This window comes from Paramisgurnus dabryanus, chromosome 5 (assembly GCF_030506205.2).
Source record: "Paramisgurnus dabryanus chromosome 5, PD_genome_1.1, whole genome shotgun sequence".
Classification (NCBI taxonomy): Eukaryota; Metazoa; Chordata; class Actinopteri; order Cypriniformes; family Cobitidae; genus Paramisgurnus; species Paramisgurnus dabryanus.
In genome coordinates, this window is record NC_133341.1 from 25,995,048 (window position 1) to 26,006,946 (window position 11,899).

Consider the following 11,899-nt stretch of genomic DNA (forward strand, 5'->3'; position numbering starts at 1 on the left):
TGAGTTCATAATGAAACAATACAATAGAACTTAATACATTTAGTTTGGGGCATACAAATGATACAGACACATGAACACATCTGTTTCAATTCTCTCTGTTTTCTAGTGAGTGGAGAAACAGCTTCAGTGTTGGTTTCTGGATCAGAGCTCAGGTTGGTTCTGCTGGGGAGTGCTGGATCTGAAAAGAGTGCATCAGTAAACATCATCCTGAACAGAGAGGAGAAGATCCAGACTGATACATCAACAGAGATCCAGCAGAGTGAGAGCAGACAGGGGGAGGTGAATGGGAAGCAGGTGACTGTGGTGGAAACTCCTGACTGGTTTTGCTCTGGTCTCTCTCTGGAGGAGGTGAGAGAAGATGTGAGACTCTGTGTCCATCTGTCTGCTCCAGGACCTCACGCCTTCCTCCTGATCATACCAGTACAACAATCTACTGGAGTAGAGAAAGCAATGCTGGAGAAAATGGAGGAGATTTTTGGGGAGAGATGTTGGAGGAACACCATGATCCTTTTCACTGTTACTGATGAAGAACAAAAGAAGATCATTGAGGATTTCCAGTCAAGGAATCAGGAGGTCCAGAGACTTGTAGAGAAATGTGGGAAGAGGTTTCTCTTTCTCAACATTCATCAGAGTGGAGATGATTCACAGATCTCAGAGCTGCTGGAGAAGATTGAGAAGATGGTGCAAGGAAACACTGAGAGATTTTACAGCAGTGAGATCTACCTGGAGATTGAGTCTCAGATCAGAGCAATGGAGAAAAATATCATAAGAGACAGAGAGGAAAGAAAAGAAAAGGAGGAGAGAGAGATGAAAGAAAAAATAGAAAAGGAGCTGCAGCGGTCCATGAAAAAGATAGAGGGAGCGATTGAGGAACATGAAGGAGATATCAAACAACTTAATGAGAGAACAGGTGAACTAGAGAGACAGATGAGGGATGAAAGAGATGAAGAAAAAAAGAAAGAACTAAAGAGAGAGTTGGAGAAAGAGGTAGAGAAGAGATCAGAGCTGGAGAGAAAGATTAACAAACTGAAAGATCAAAGAGAGCGGGAAAAGAGTGAGATGGAAAAGAAACACAGAGAGGAGATGGAGGAGATCAGACAGATGTATGAAGGAGAGATGAGGGTGGAGACAAAGAGAAACCTCATGAAGATCATCCTACCTGAACTCAAGAGAAACATTTCAGACTCAAAGTCAAAGATGCAGGAGGAGTTTAACAGACAGATGGAGGAGAAGAACAGAGAGATAGAGACACTAAAAAATCACTTCTCAGAACTCAAGGAGGAATACTCCTCACTGTGTGAGTTTCATGAATCAGCAATAGGGATTCTAAAAACCTCCTAAAATCCTTTTTAAAAAAGAAAATGATGTGATGTGATCAAAATCAGTAAACTCATCCAAAATCACATTTTAATAAGCCTGACAAAAACGCTTTGAAAAGACTTTATAAGTGCATCATATAGGGAGATATTGTGGAGCACAATGAGTGAAATGGTCTGAAATAATAATGGTGTTTAAGAAATTGGTCATTCTTCACTGTAAATAAATACACAAAGGTACATTACTGATGTATTACAATGAAATGAGATTTATTGTATTATTGATTTTACAGCTGATTGTATTTAAATTTTTGTAAATTTTTAATTAAATAAATTTTTTTACCACATTTCTGTTTGATTAATCATAGAGCTATATTAAGCAATCATATAAATAAATAATTTTATTATTTTAATTTAATTTATTTTTTATTGAAAGTGCTGGATCCTCTACAGGTGCTACTTTTACAGCCATTGAAGAAACATAATGAGACCATTTCCTGCTTTTGCGTCTTGAAACGGTCAAAGTTGAATTAAAGTGTTAAAATCATAAACACTGATAATATCTCTAAATATTTCAGTAGGTAAAGCTGCAGTCAGTATATTCTATGTGGAGTCGATATAATCAGATTGTTTGTTATTGTATGATGGCCACAAGGTGGCGCTAATTGTTGCTTGTTTGTCACTAATGTGACTCAAAAAACTAACGGCTTTACAGCAAATGCTGCTATAGTTTGCAAATATTTTAATGACAACATCTATCATTCACCACAGCTATCATCACATTTGCTAACACACATTTTAACCTTTGTCTTTGTTGCAATTTTAAATGCATGTAAACTTTGAAACTTTTAATTTACATAAAGTAACTACTTGTTATGCAGGTGGAGGCAGATTACATCATTTTAAAGTGTACTTAATTATTGTACTGAGATATTAGCGTATTTGGTCAATGTAGCAATATTTCTTTATTTCAGGCTAAGTTTCTCATAAGCATATACAGTATTACAACAGTCCACAAGTCTTGCTGATCTGGGATCAAGCCAACAAGCTTTGTTTTACCGGTCCATCCATCACTCTTTACACTGTTTATCCATTAAGACTTGTATTATGAATGTATTACGTAATTTGCAGTGATGAATGCGTATCAGAATATACTTTGTTTTTACATAAACGATAAGACTGTCGATTTAAAAAACAATTGTTTTTTGTGGTTGTTCTTACCAACAACAGTGTGTTTGCTATCATAAACACGGGCTGATAACTTTCTCTGTCAACACAGCAGATTAATACTAAAAATAGATGACGATATCCAGACACAGATGCTTTGTAAATAGCTTGTTAATTGCATTCCACACAAATACTTTTGTGTTATTGGTCAGAAGGTCCCGAACCGTCACATCATTCAAAGTAATAAATATACTGCAGGGTCCACATTGTTTCATTGCATTGCTTGTTAGATCACACAGACAGTTTCTTCAAAATATTTCTTTTATTTACATCTATGTGCACATAGTTTTTACAATTCAACCAAAGCATATTTAACATCTTCACAAATCTAAATTTTTAAATCCTCCCACCCCAAAATCTATTAAAAGAACTAAACGCATCTGCACAGGCTCAAGCCACAGTTCGGATGAGCCTGTGTGGTCATTAGTTTCCAGTCAGCTTTCCACGAATGACCTGTTTGACATACAGTATGTAAACTATGGGCCTTTGCGCTGCTGGTCTTCAATGGGAAGTAAAATTTATGAATTGCTCCCAAACCCAATGTCTAAACAGCGAGCTCTTGACTGACCGTGCCTAAATCTATTTTGGGGTGTCTGGGTGCAAGGGACCAGAGGATCAACAAACTATATACAAATCCTAACAAGACGTCAGTGCTTGTGAAGTGATTGATAAACAGAAATCAACATGGCTGAGTACTGTACAACACACACTAGATGCAAAAAGATAAATTATCACAATTAACATTAAGTTTAATTTAAAAATAAATTGTATACACATATTCTTTGCAAAACGTACGCTGTATAGTGTACTTAGTCATATGTACAGTATTGCTATACAAGGTCACCTAAATAATAATAATAATAAAAATTAATAAATTAATCAATAAATAAGCTTTATCGTAAATCCAAGCAGCAGAGCACAAATCGTATTTCACAGAGTCAGATAGTAAAGGTGATGTAAAGCTAGTCATGTGAAGTATGTTTCAGGCATGGGAAAAATCCTGACAGATATTATCAGACATTGTGATGACCGAAAAGTCCTATGGAGTGTATCTGGAGTGGGGATGACCTTGCGAGACAGTTTCCATTCATCCTTTTGGCCTGACAAGTGATAAGGGTCCAACAGGGGATTTGTTGCCTCGAGGCATAGGAGAACATTTTAAGGTGGTCTCAGTAAAGCAGTTGGGGAGGTGAAATATGCGTCTTTTTTCTTAGGGTCACTATTTGATATGATATAAAACTGCCCTCTCATTCCGAAGAATTTTCTATGCTCCCTCCCCCACTTTCCATGCAGTCTGGAATCGCTACTGGTTTTCCAAGCTCTGAGTACCAAACACATGTTCCTCAATCCTGACACCTCCTTATCGCAGCTCAGCACAGGGGTGGGAGAGCAGCTCGCACGGCATGTGGAGCAGAAGGGGGGGCTTGTACCCCCTCAGTACCCCCTCGTCACTTATTGATGCTGTCAACAATAGTCAGACAAACCAACAAGTAAGACAAACCAAAGTGTGACTCTCTGCGTCCTCTTTCAACTCCCCAATTCTAATATCTCAGCATCTGTGCTTGTAGTCAGTAAATGATGAACTGATATGCAAGTCAATTCCATGGCAGAATGTGGATGATGAGTCATACATTCGGATAAAATGTTTAAATGGCCTACAGGAATTAAACGTTTCAAGGTTGACAGCTCTTATAAGATTGTCTTTTAGTTGATTGGTGTTTAGAGTGAAACTTTTTGAATACTGGCGCAACCTGTTAAAATCCAGAACAGTAGATGTTCTCAGGCAGAATCGGAAGTCCAGACCGGTTCGTTCTGGTCTTTACAAGATTCTTCTGGTGACTGTTTCACTTTAACTTGGACAGTTCATATCAAATGCATTCTGTTAGGCAGGAAGCTGCGTATTGACTCGGCAGTGTCACGGCAGATACGATACTGAGCTTTGTGGAAAATGGAATTGGGCAGTTTCACAGGCTTCTTGTCTCTGGTAGGGTCACCAGACTGACCCCGTGGTGCTTGAGTTCACAAACATGTGCTGCCATCTCTATGAAACACCCACTTAGCGAGAACTCTGCTGACGCAAACGCTACAGCCAAGTATGCAACGAGTCCTAGTTGATACCATCTCCAACTTAAACTTCAGTCTTTACTGATAAGAACAGGGGATTTATCCTGGCTGATCTTGAGGCGTGTCAGGGGTTCATTTACTGTCTTACGTTCCACCCAATCCTTCAACGAGAATTAAATGTTCACCATTCCCACCAAAGTTTGCATTGTGCCCCTTGTCACATGGTTCCAATTAAGTCCTCTGTGGCAACACCCTTGATTCCACAATTGATTCCGTGACTCTTGCGTTAAGGTAAGGAGTGATAGCTTATCCACCAACACTACTTGGAAGAAACTTGGTATGTAGTGCCATAGTTTTGGCTGGTACTAAGACAATAAATGTCCTTTTATCTCCTTCCAGTCCAACTTCTAAGCTTTGAACCAATTTCTCCATGTCCATCAAATACTATCTGCATCCACACTCCGCTACCACCATGCCTTCATATTTATACTGATATGTAACCACACCTGCATCATCTAGGTAGAGCAGGGAGATGGGATCTAACTTAGTGGGCACACAACAAGCCCTAGCAACCTTCTGCGGACTTATCAGGCTGACCAGAGTTTGCACAATGGCGTGTTTTGTAGGTGTAACGTGGTTGGTCAGAGGGTAAGTGCACAACCCTGCACACTCGTATGCTTCATAACCAGCTGGAGCCAAAATCCAGCTGTCCCAACCAATGTCTTTGAAGTCTACATAGAGTGGGTTCTTTTTACACTGGTTGCCTTTGGCGTTGCGTCTAATTCTGGACGCTGTGTCGTAGATGAGGTTGGAGCGCATCTGTAGGAGAGCTTCCTCACTCGGCTCTCCTTCCTCATTCTCACCTTTTTCTCCCATACTTCCCGAGTCTTCCCAGAGACCGGTCATCTCCAGGCCAAGGTTGTCCTGAAGGCCACGCCCAGCAGTCTCATGCTGGATGAGTTCATTCAGTTCTCGCTTGTCTCCACGGTGGTCTCCACTCTGGTCATCAGAGAAGACAATCATTAAGGGTTTATGTTTATCCTCCAGGTTGGTGTCAATGTCCATGTCCCCCTCTATAGCATTGCCCTTATTTTCACCTTCAGAAGCACTCTGAGAATTTAAACTTGCTATGTGGACCTCCAGCCTGTGGGTGGTGCCATAGTCTGACTCAGATCGCCAGTGGTGCACCGCAGCAGTCATGTCAAAGGATTCCCAGCTGTTATCTGTGCCGTAAACCTGTCGAGACGCCAACTCCACTAATTCCGTTTCTTCATCTTGCACATTTGTGTCTTCTCTCTCGATATCGTCCCCTCTTATTGGACGACTGTTGTTTGTTTCACGGGGTTTCACCTCATATATGGTCACCTTTCTGTCAACACCAGCATATTTGTTGCGGTCTGTTTGGACCAGGGTGTAGAGTCGGAGTTCAGCTGTGGTGACCTTTTCATGGTGTGGGATGGACACATTGAAGAGAAGTGGGTGTTGTCTCACCCCACCAGGTCCCACGCTGGATAGGGAGGAGTCTATAAAGAATTTCAATGCAAAGAAAATGATTATAAATTTGAACTCTTGCTTTAGTTAAATCAAACAAATGTGTAAAAATTAAATCTAACAATATAAAAGTGATATTATGGGGGATATAAAATATAAATACAATATAAATGTTCCTCTTAGGTGCATACACTGAAACAATTATCATGGGGCAGTACCAATGAAAAATGTCCTAATATGTACCATTTAGGTACAGATATGTATACATTTGGTACCAGTATGTACCTTTGAGATACTTATATGCACTCTTTGTTATCAATGTGAGGTACTAATATGAACTATTTAGGTGCAAAGCTGTACTTTTTGAAAGGGTACTGCCCCAGTGACAGCTGGGGTACATTTTCTGACAGTGTTATCTACTGCTTATTGCTGATATAAAGGGGATATAAAAGCAAAATTTTATAACCGAGCTCTATATTTTTGGGTGTATTTGTAGACATCATAAATATAACTATATCTTATTTTTTTAAATGCACAAAACTTACTTTTCAAATTTAATTAAATTTTTTAAATCATTTAATTAATTAACTTGTAATTGCAATATTTTTACCCAGAATTGTCTAAAATGGTAACTTTTGGAAATCAAATTTGCCTTTATTATTTAAAATATCCAAACTTGAAACATTCAGTACAATTTCTTTATTGTTATCTTACCCACATAAAATAATTGCAAACACAAACAGCTAAAACAATTACATTTACAGTTAAACTGTAAATTCGTCCCATCATAAATCTCCAAGTTGCAAATAAAAATATGAATTTACCTTCATTTTTAAAGCTGCGTACAATGTTTGCGGAAGGCATGGATGTTCGGTCATTGGCGAAGCGGTTGTACAGCTCCAGCATGTATTCAGGGGGCTCCACGCGAGTGGTCCCCGTGTGCACGGGTGGAGGGACACCTGACAGATTGAAGGTGCGTAGAAACTGCCCCTTCAGGTTGTCCAGCATGCTTTTCATGTCCACTTTACTGTCCTGCTCCAGTAGTGAGGGATCCACAACACCTCCATTCCCATCATCCAACCCTGGAGCAGTGCGGAGCTTCTCTGGTGAGCTGATAGGGTTACTGCATGCAAAGAAAGCCCCCCAAAACAAAAGGAGGAAGGCCAGTAAAACCGATGGTGTGGATGGCCACATAATCCAGAAATTGCAAACCCTGCTGCCGGTCATGATGTGAGACAAAAATGTGTGCATCAGTTTTAGGTGCAGTCCAGTGTGGTTTTCACAGGAGTGCCTTAAACGTTATTTCGGAGCTTTTAGAAGAACTAAGCACTTGCTTATCCAGAGGGTCACTTAAGTGCAGATTTTGGAAAGTAGAGTCCAGCAATGAAGTCCCTCTATTCCTTGAGCATTTATTCTTCCTCTCACCTTTTGTGATGTCTGAAAGGTTTTGACTGGTGGTTTCACTACGTGAAGGAGATGTCCCTCTGTGGCATCTCTTTTCAAATGTTTTTTCCTCTCTTCCCTCCTCTCTCTCTCCCTCCACTTTCTCTCTCTATCGCTTATCTACAAACTGGGAAGCTCTGCATTTTTAGTGTTTGTAGTGTCCCAGCGAGAGTGTGTGTGTGCGTGTGCACCCTTATCTGGTTGCTTTTCCTTAATGAGGACTTTGTAAACATCTCTCTGATACGTGCAGAAGCTCCTTCCTTGTCAGGGTGGTTTTTTTGTTAGGGTGGGTGAGCCAGGGCAGATTTTGGGCCTAGTGTTTGTGTTTCTTTTGAGCGTTGGGATTAAGTTTATCGAGCATTTCTCTTTGACAAACGTCTGAAGAGTGCTCTTTGAACAAGTGAGGATGAATATCTGTGATGACGGAAATTGAAATGAAATGGGGTGTGAGAGGTTGTAGGATCGACTGAAAGCAGGCACCAAACAAACGTTTGCCTTTGCAGTGCTGCTATCTGAAAATCTGTGTGCATCTCAAAGAGGCTTGTAAGCATTTGACAAGCATCAATTACGATGTAATTCACAGTACTTATTTACTTTGTGGAAATTAACTTTTGTTTATGCACTCTTAAAAATAAAGGTGCAACAAAAGTTTTCCAAATTTTCCACTAAAAATAACTTTTTTTGGGATGTTAAAGGTTTATTATGGAACCACACAGAAAAATTTGTTTTTATGACATCAAAAACCACCTTCATTTTTAAAAGTGTTGGGAAATAAATCTTTTAAAACTCCTTCTCTAATGCTAACAAAACATTACTCTCAAAACAGAAGGGTTGCAGAAATGGTCTTTGTTGGGCCAAAAAATGGTTTGTCTATGACATCATCACTGTTAAGACATTCTGTCGTAGTTTGTATTTCCATCAACTACAGTAGCCAAGCATCTTATGATATCCTGGGTGTGCAGCAGCGTGCCTCCTGAAGAGCTTCTACGATCACAGCCAAATAAACAGTACATTCGGAAGTGCAGTGAAGACCTTATCAACCATCCTGAGTGGCTGACACAGCTCCGTGACCAATGGAAAAGCTCTCCAGGGTCACAGGATGTCAAGTACCCAATAAAGCGGCTTCATGCAGTGGCATGTCTCTAACACGCATTGAGGTAAATCTCTGAATAATGTCAGAGAGCTTCTGCGTCAGTCACAGCTTCTACTTTCAGATACCCAAGAGAAAATTGAGCCCATCATGTCAAAAAATTCCTTCAAACTGGGCCATTATCCAAAAAGTTCATGTTAAAAGACTAGCATTATTTACATTATTTTCTGATAATATTCACAGCTTGTATTCATTTTTTAAGGAATGCATATCTTCTCCTACTTTCAAAGGTGCTATTTAAATAATAAACCTTACTTATTTTTTATATGAGTGTATATAGTAACCATGGATGTCAGATTTTTAGAAAGATTAAAAAAGACGTGTGCTACAGTATATTATAAGTCTTTTACAGCGTCCGATGACAGAAAAAAATGCTCAAAATATTTACCCAAGCTGTACTGGGGCAGTACCCTCTACAAAGGAACCATTTAGGTACAGATATGTATAGATTTGGTTTTATTATATACCTTTGACATACGAATATGTACCTTTGAGGTAAGCTCTCTTAGGTACCAATATGTACTTCTGATGTACTAAGAAGGTTTTAGTAGGGTGTCCCCAGAAAATTTCACAGAAAAAGACAAAGGACAAATGGTACAAGTCTTCTGTGTAACCAGTTATTTAGGTTTGTAGATAATTTGCTGTCTCTATAATATCACAGTTACTCTTTATCTTACACAGTTTAAACGTTTCTTTATATAAAAAATATGTATATATATTTTAGGAAAGAGGTCCCTCACTAAAGGTTTATCATATGTGGGCACCCGCCTGGCCTGCCATCATGAAGTTTATCATAGAAGACCCATTTTTGGCTAAATGGTTCTATAAAGAACCTTTAATATCCATTTAATATAAATATTAAATATAAAAATTATTTAAAGTGAAAAAAGATCCTAAAAAATGGAAAGAATGTGTTTTTACCTTTTAAGAACCAAAAAAGGTTTTCCTATAGTTTTGCTGTGAAGAACACCTTGTGGCACCTTCATTTTAAAAGTGTTTGCTAATTTAACGTTCATTTAACTACTCTCTAAAATGTATGTAATTTAAATAAACCTTAAAGGGCCCATGTCACAGGACTTTTTTAAGATGTCAAATACATCTTTGGTGTCCCCAGAGCACATGTGTGAAGTTTTAGCTCAAAATACCATATAAATAATTTATTTTAGCATGTTAAAATTGACACTTTGTAGGTGTGTGCAAAAATGTGCCGTTTTGGGTGTGTCCTCTAAAATGCACATGTTTAGATCAAGTGCAAACACTGATCACAATGATGGTGGTTTGTTGAAATTGAAACTCAATTGTTCTGTGAATTATTTTCTCTCTGCACTTAATGGCAGTGCTGTGGTTGGATTAAGGGGTTGGATTATTATAATAAGAGCTCCTTATGACATCATAAGGAGAGCCAAATTTCAACGACCTATTTTTTCATGTGCTTGTAGAGAATGGTTTACCAAAACTAAGTTACTGGGTTGATCTTTTTCAAATTTTCTAGGTTGATAGCATCACTAGGGACCCAATCATAGCACTTAAACATGGAAAAAGTCAGATTTTCATGTCATGGCCCCTTTAAATGAGGGATAAACATCACTTGGGCTTTTAGAAAGGCATGTGTAGGAAATAGGGGTGTTTATATTGACCGGTTAACCGAAGGTAAGAATCAAGAATAATGCACGGTGCATACAGACATTTCACCACTTTTCTAACCTTAATTTGTGAATGGACTTTAAATGACAGGCCATTGTTTTGATTGCTGTTCTGACGGTTTGATAGAGTAACTATTTGCATGAGAAATGTTCTGCATATGTGTCTGTGCCAGGGGCGCCACTAATGGGGGAAGTTAGAACGATTCTTAATGGCTCCACGCACTTTTGGGGCCCCCAAAAAATTTTTTTATTAGCAACAGTAACAGTAGTAAATGTAATTGGTATTATAAATGTACATCACGTGTCACGTGGATCACGTGTCTTGTCAAAAAAAGTGCCTGCTGCAGATGCGTCTAATGGGATTATGATAAGAGACGATCGTGTTTGCCAGATAATCACATAATCTCGTGCGTAATCAGAGTTTACTATTAAGGGAGTGTCTTGCGTGTATTTTGTGAACGTAAGCATCTCTTTTATCACTATATCTCTTTTTAAACTATGTGACGCGTGAGCAGCAGGCACTTACTTTGACAAATCACGTGACGCACATGGTTTACATGACGCATCAAACACATATTTTGAAAACACGAGCAACGCACGACACTCTGAACACATATTTTGAATTTGCGCCCCTCAGACGAGCAATCAAGAGCCGCCACTGCTTAAGACTAGAGGCACGTGTCCATTTGAGACGCGCGCAATCAGCGGAGGCTCGTTTCTTGGTGTGAAGTTAAGCGCGAGTAACTAAAAGCTTAGTATAGGTCTGGACATCAGAAACTAAAAGAGACTGCAGAGGTCAGTGAGAGAGAAAATGTGCTGACAATTACCCAATATTTTTATAAAGAAAGGTAAATTAATGTTATATATAAGTTATTCATGGAGCTTCCTTTTTCCATAATGTTAGCATCAGTTATAGCCAACCGCTAACAGTAATGGTCAATTCAATAGGTTACATTTATCACTGCTAAAAAGATATAGCGGACTTATACACATATGAGACTCTTAAGTGTGAGATAAAGAGCATCACAGTTTGATTAAAAACATTACTATATGATTTCGATTGCTAACATGAACGTACTCAGTCAATATTAAAGATATCAAGTTTATATTTTCACAGAATGTTTTTTACATTATAAAGGATAATTTTATGTAGAAAACAGTAAATCAAAAACTTCAGCTGGGTTTTCACAGGCAGACTCACAATTATCTAGTAGATAAAGCTAAAGGTTTTTGGGTTAAGGTTCATACACACAATATCATGTATCTTTAATCTTTGTTTAAAAATGTTGCATTTTCTCTGAATATTTGATTATTGTACTGTATTTTTCTATTAAATGTAGAAAATTTAGGTTTCTGACTAAACACTGATTACAGTGGTCAAAAACAATAGCAAACGTTATAGGTATGTATTATTATTAAATTGCAGCAGACATTTTAGATGGCTAGGTTGGCTTGTATTTTTGGTGCAAAATGGGAGTGGTGGGGGCCCTAACCTCATACACTTTCATAGGGCCCAGAATTGCTGGTGGCGCCCCTGGTCCGTGCTTGAGTATGGTTTGGAAGCT

At 38.7% G+C, this 11,899-nt stretch overlaps 2 protein-coding genes across 2 annotated transcripts in view; one reads left to right on the forward strand and one right to left on the reverse strand.

The window, feature by feature from the left end:
• LOC135732198 (uncharacterized) overlaps positions 1–1,663 on the forward strand; it is a 42,241-nt gene extending 40,578 nt beyond the window's left edge. The window contains exon 12 of the mRNA XM_073814709.1: positions 107–1,663. Coding sequence (XP_073670810.1) covers positions 107–1,341 — 1,235 coding nt within the window. The 3' untranslated portion in view covers positions 1,342–1,663. The remainder of the gene's footprint in view (positions 1–106) is intronic.
• A 2,128-nt stretch (positions 1,664–3,791) lies between these two features.
• bmp10 (bone morphogenetic protein 10) lies at positions 3,792–7,565 on the reverse strand. The gene is made up of 2 exons (XM_065250630.2): positions 6,923–7,565; positions 3,792–6,130 (listed from the first exon to the last, which is right to left on the reverse strand). The coding sequence occupies exons 1-2, from the start codon at positions 7,347–7,349 to the stop codon at positions 5,052–5,054; spliced, it is 1,506 nt and encodes a 501-aa protein (XP_065106702.2). The 5' UTR covers positions 7,350–7,565; the 3' UTR covers positions 3,792–5,051.
• Positions 7,566–11,899: the final 4,334 nt, after the last annotated feature.

What these genes read in the sequence shown, in the direction of transcription:
- bmp10 (XM_065250630.2), bottom strand. Translation starts at nt 7,349, where the DNA reads ATGCACACATTTTTGTCTCACATCATGACCGGCAGCAGGGTTTGCAAT. An exon ending in ACGCAGCTTTAAAAATGAAG is followed by an intron (nt 6,131 to 6,922) that starts GTAAATTCATAT and finishes AATTCTTTATAG; the next exon opens with ACTCCTCCCTATCCAGCGTG.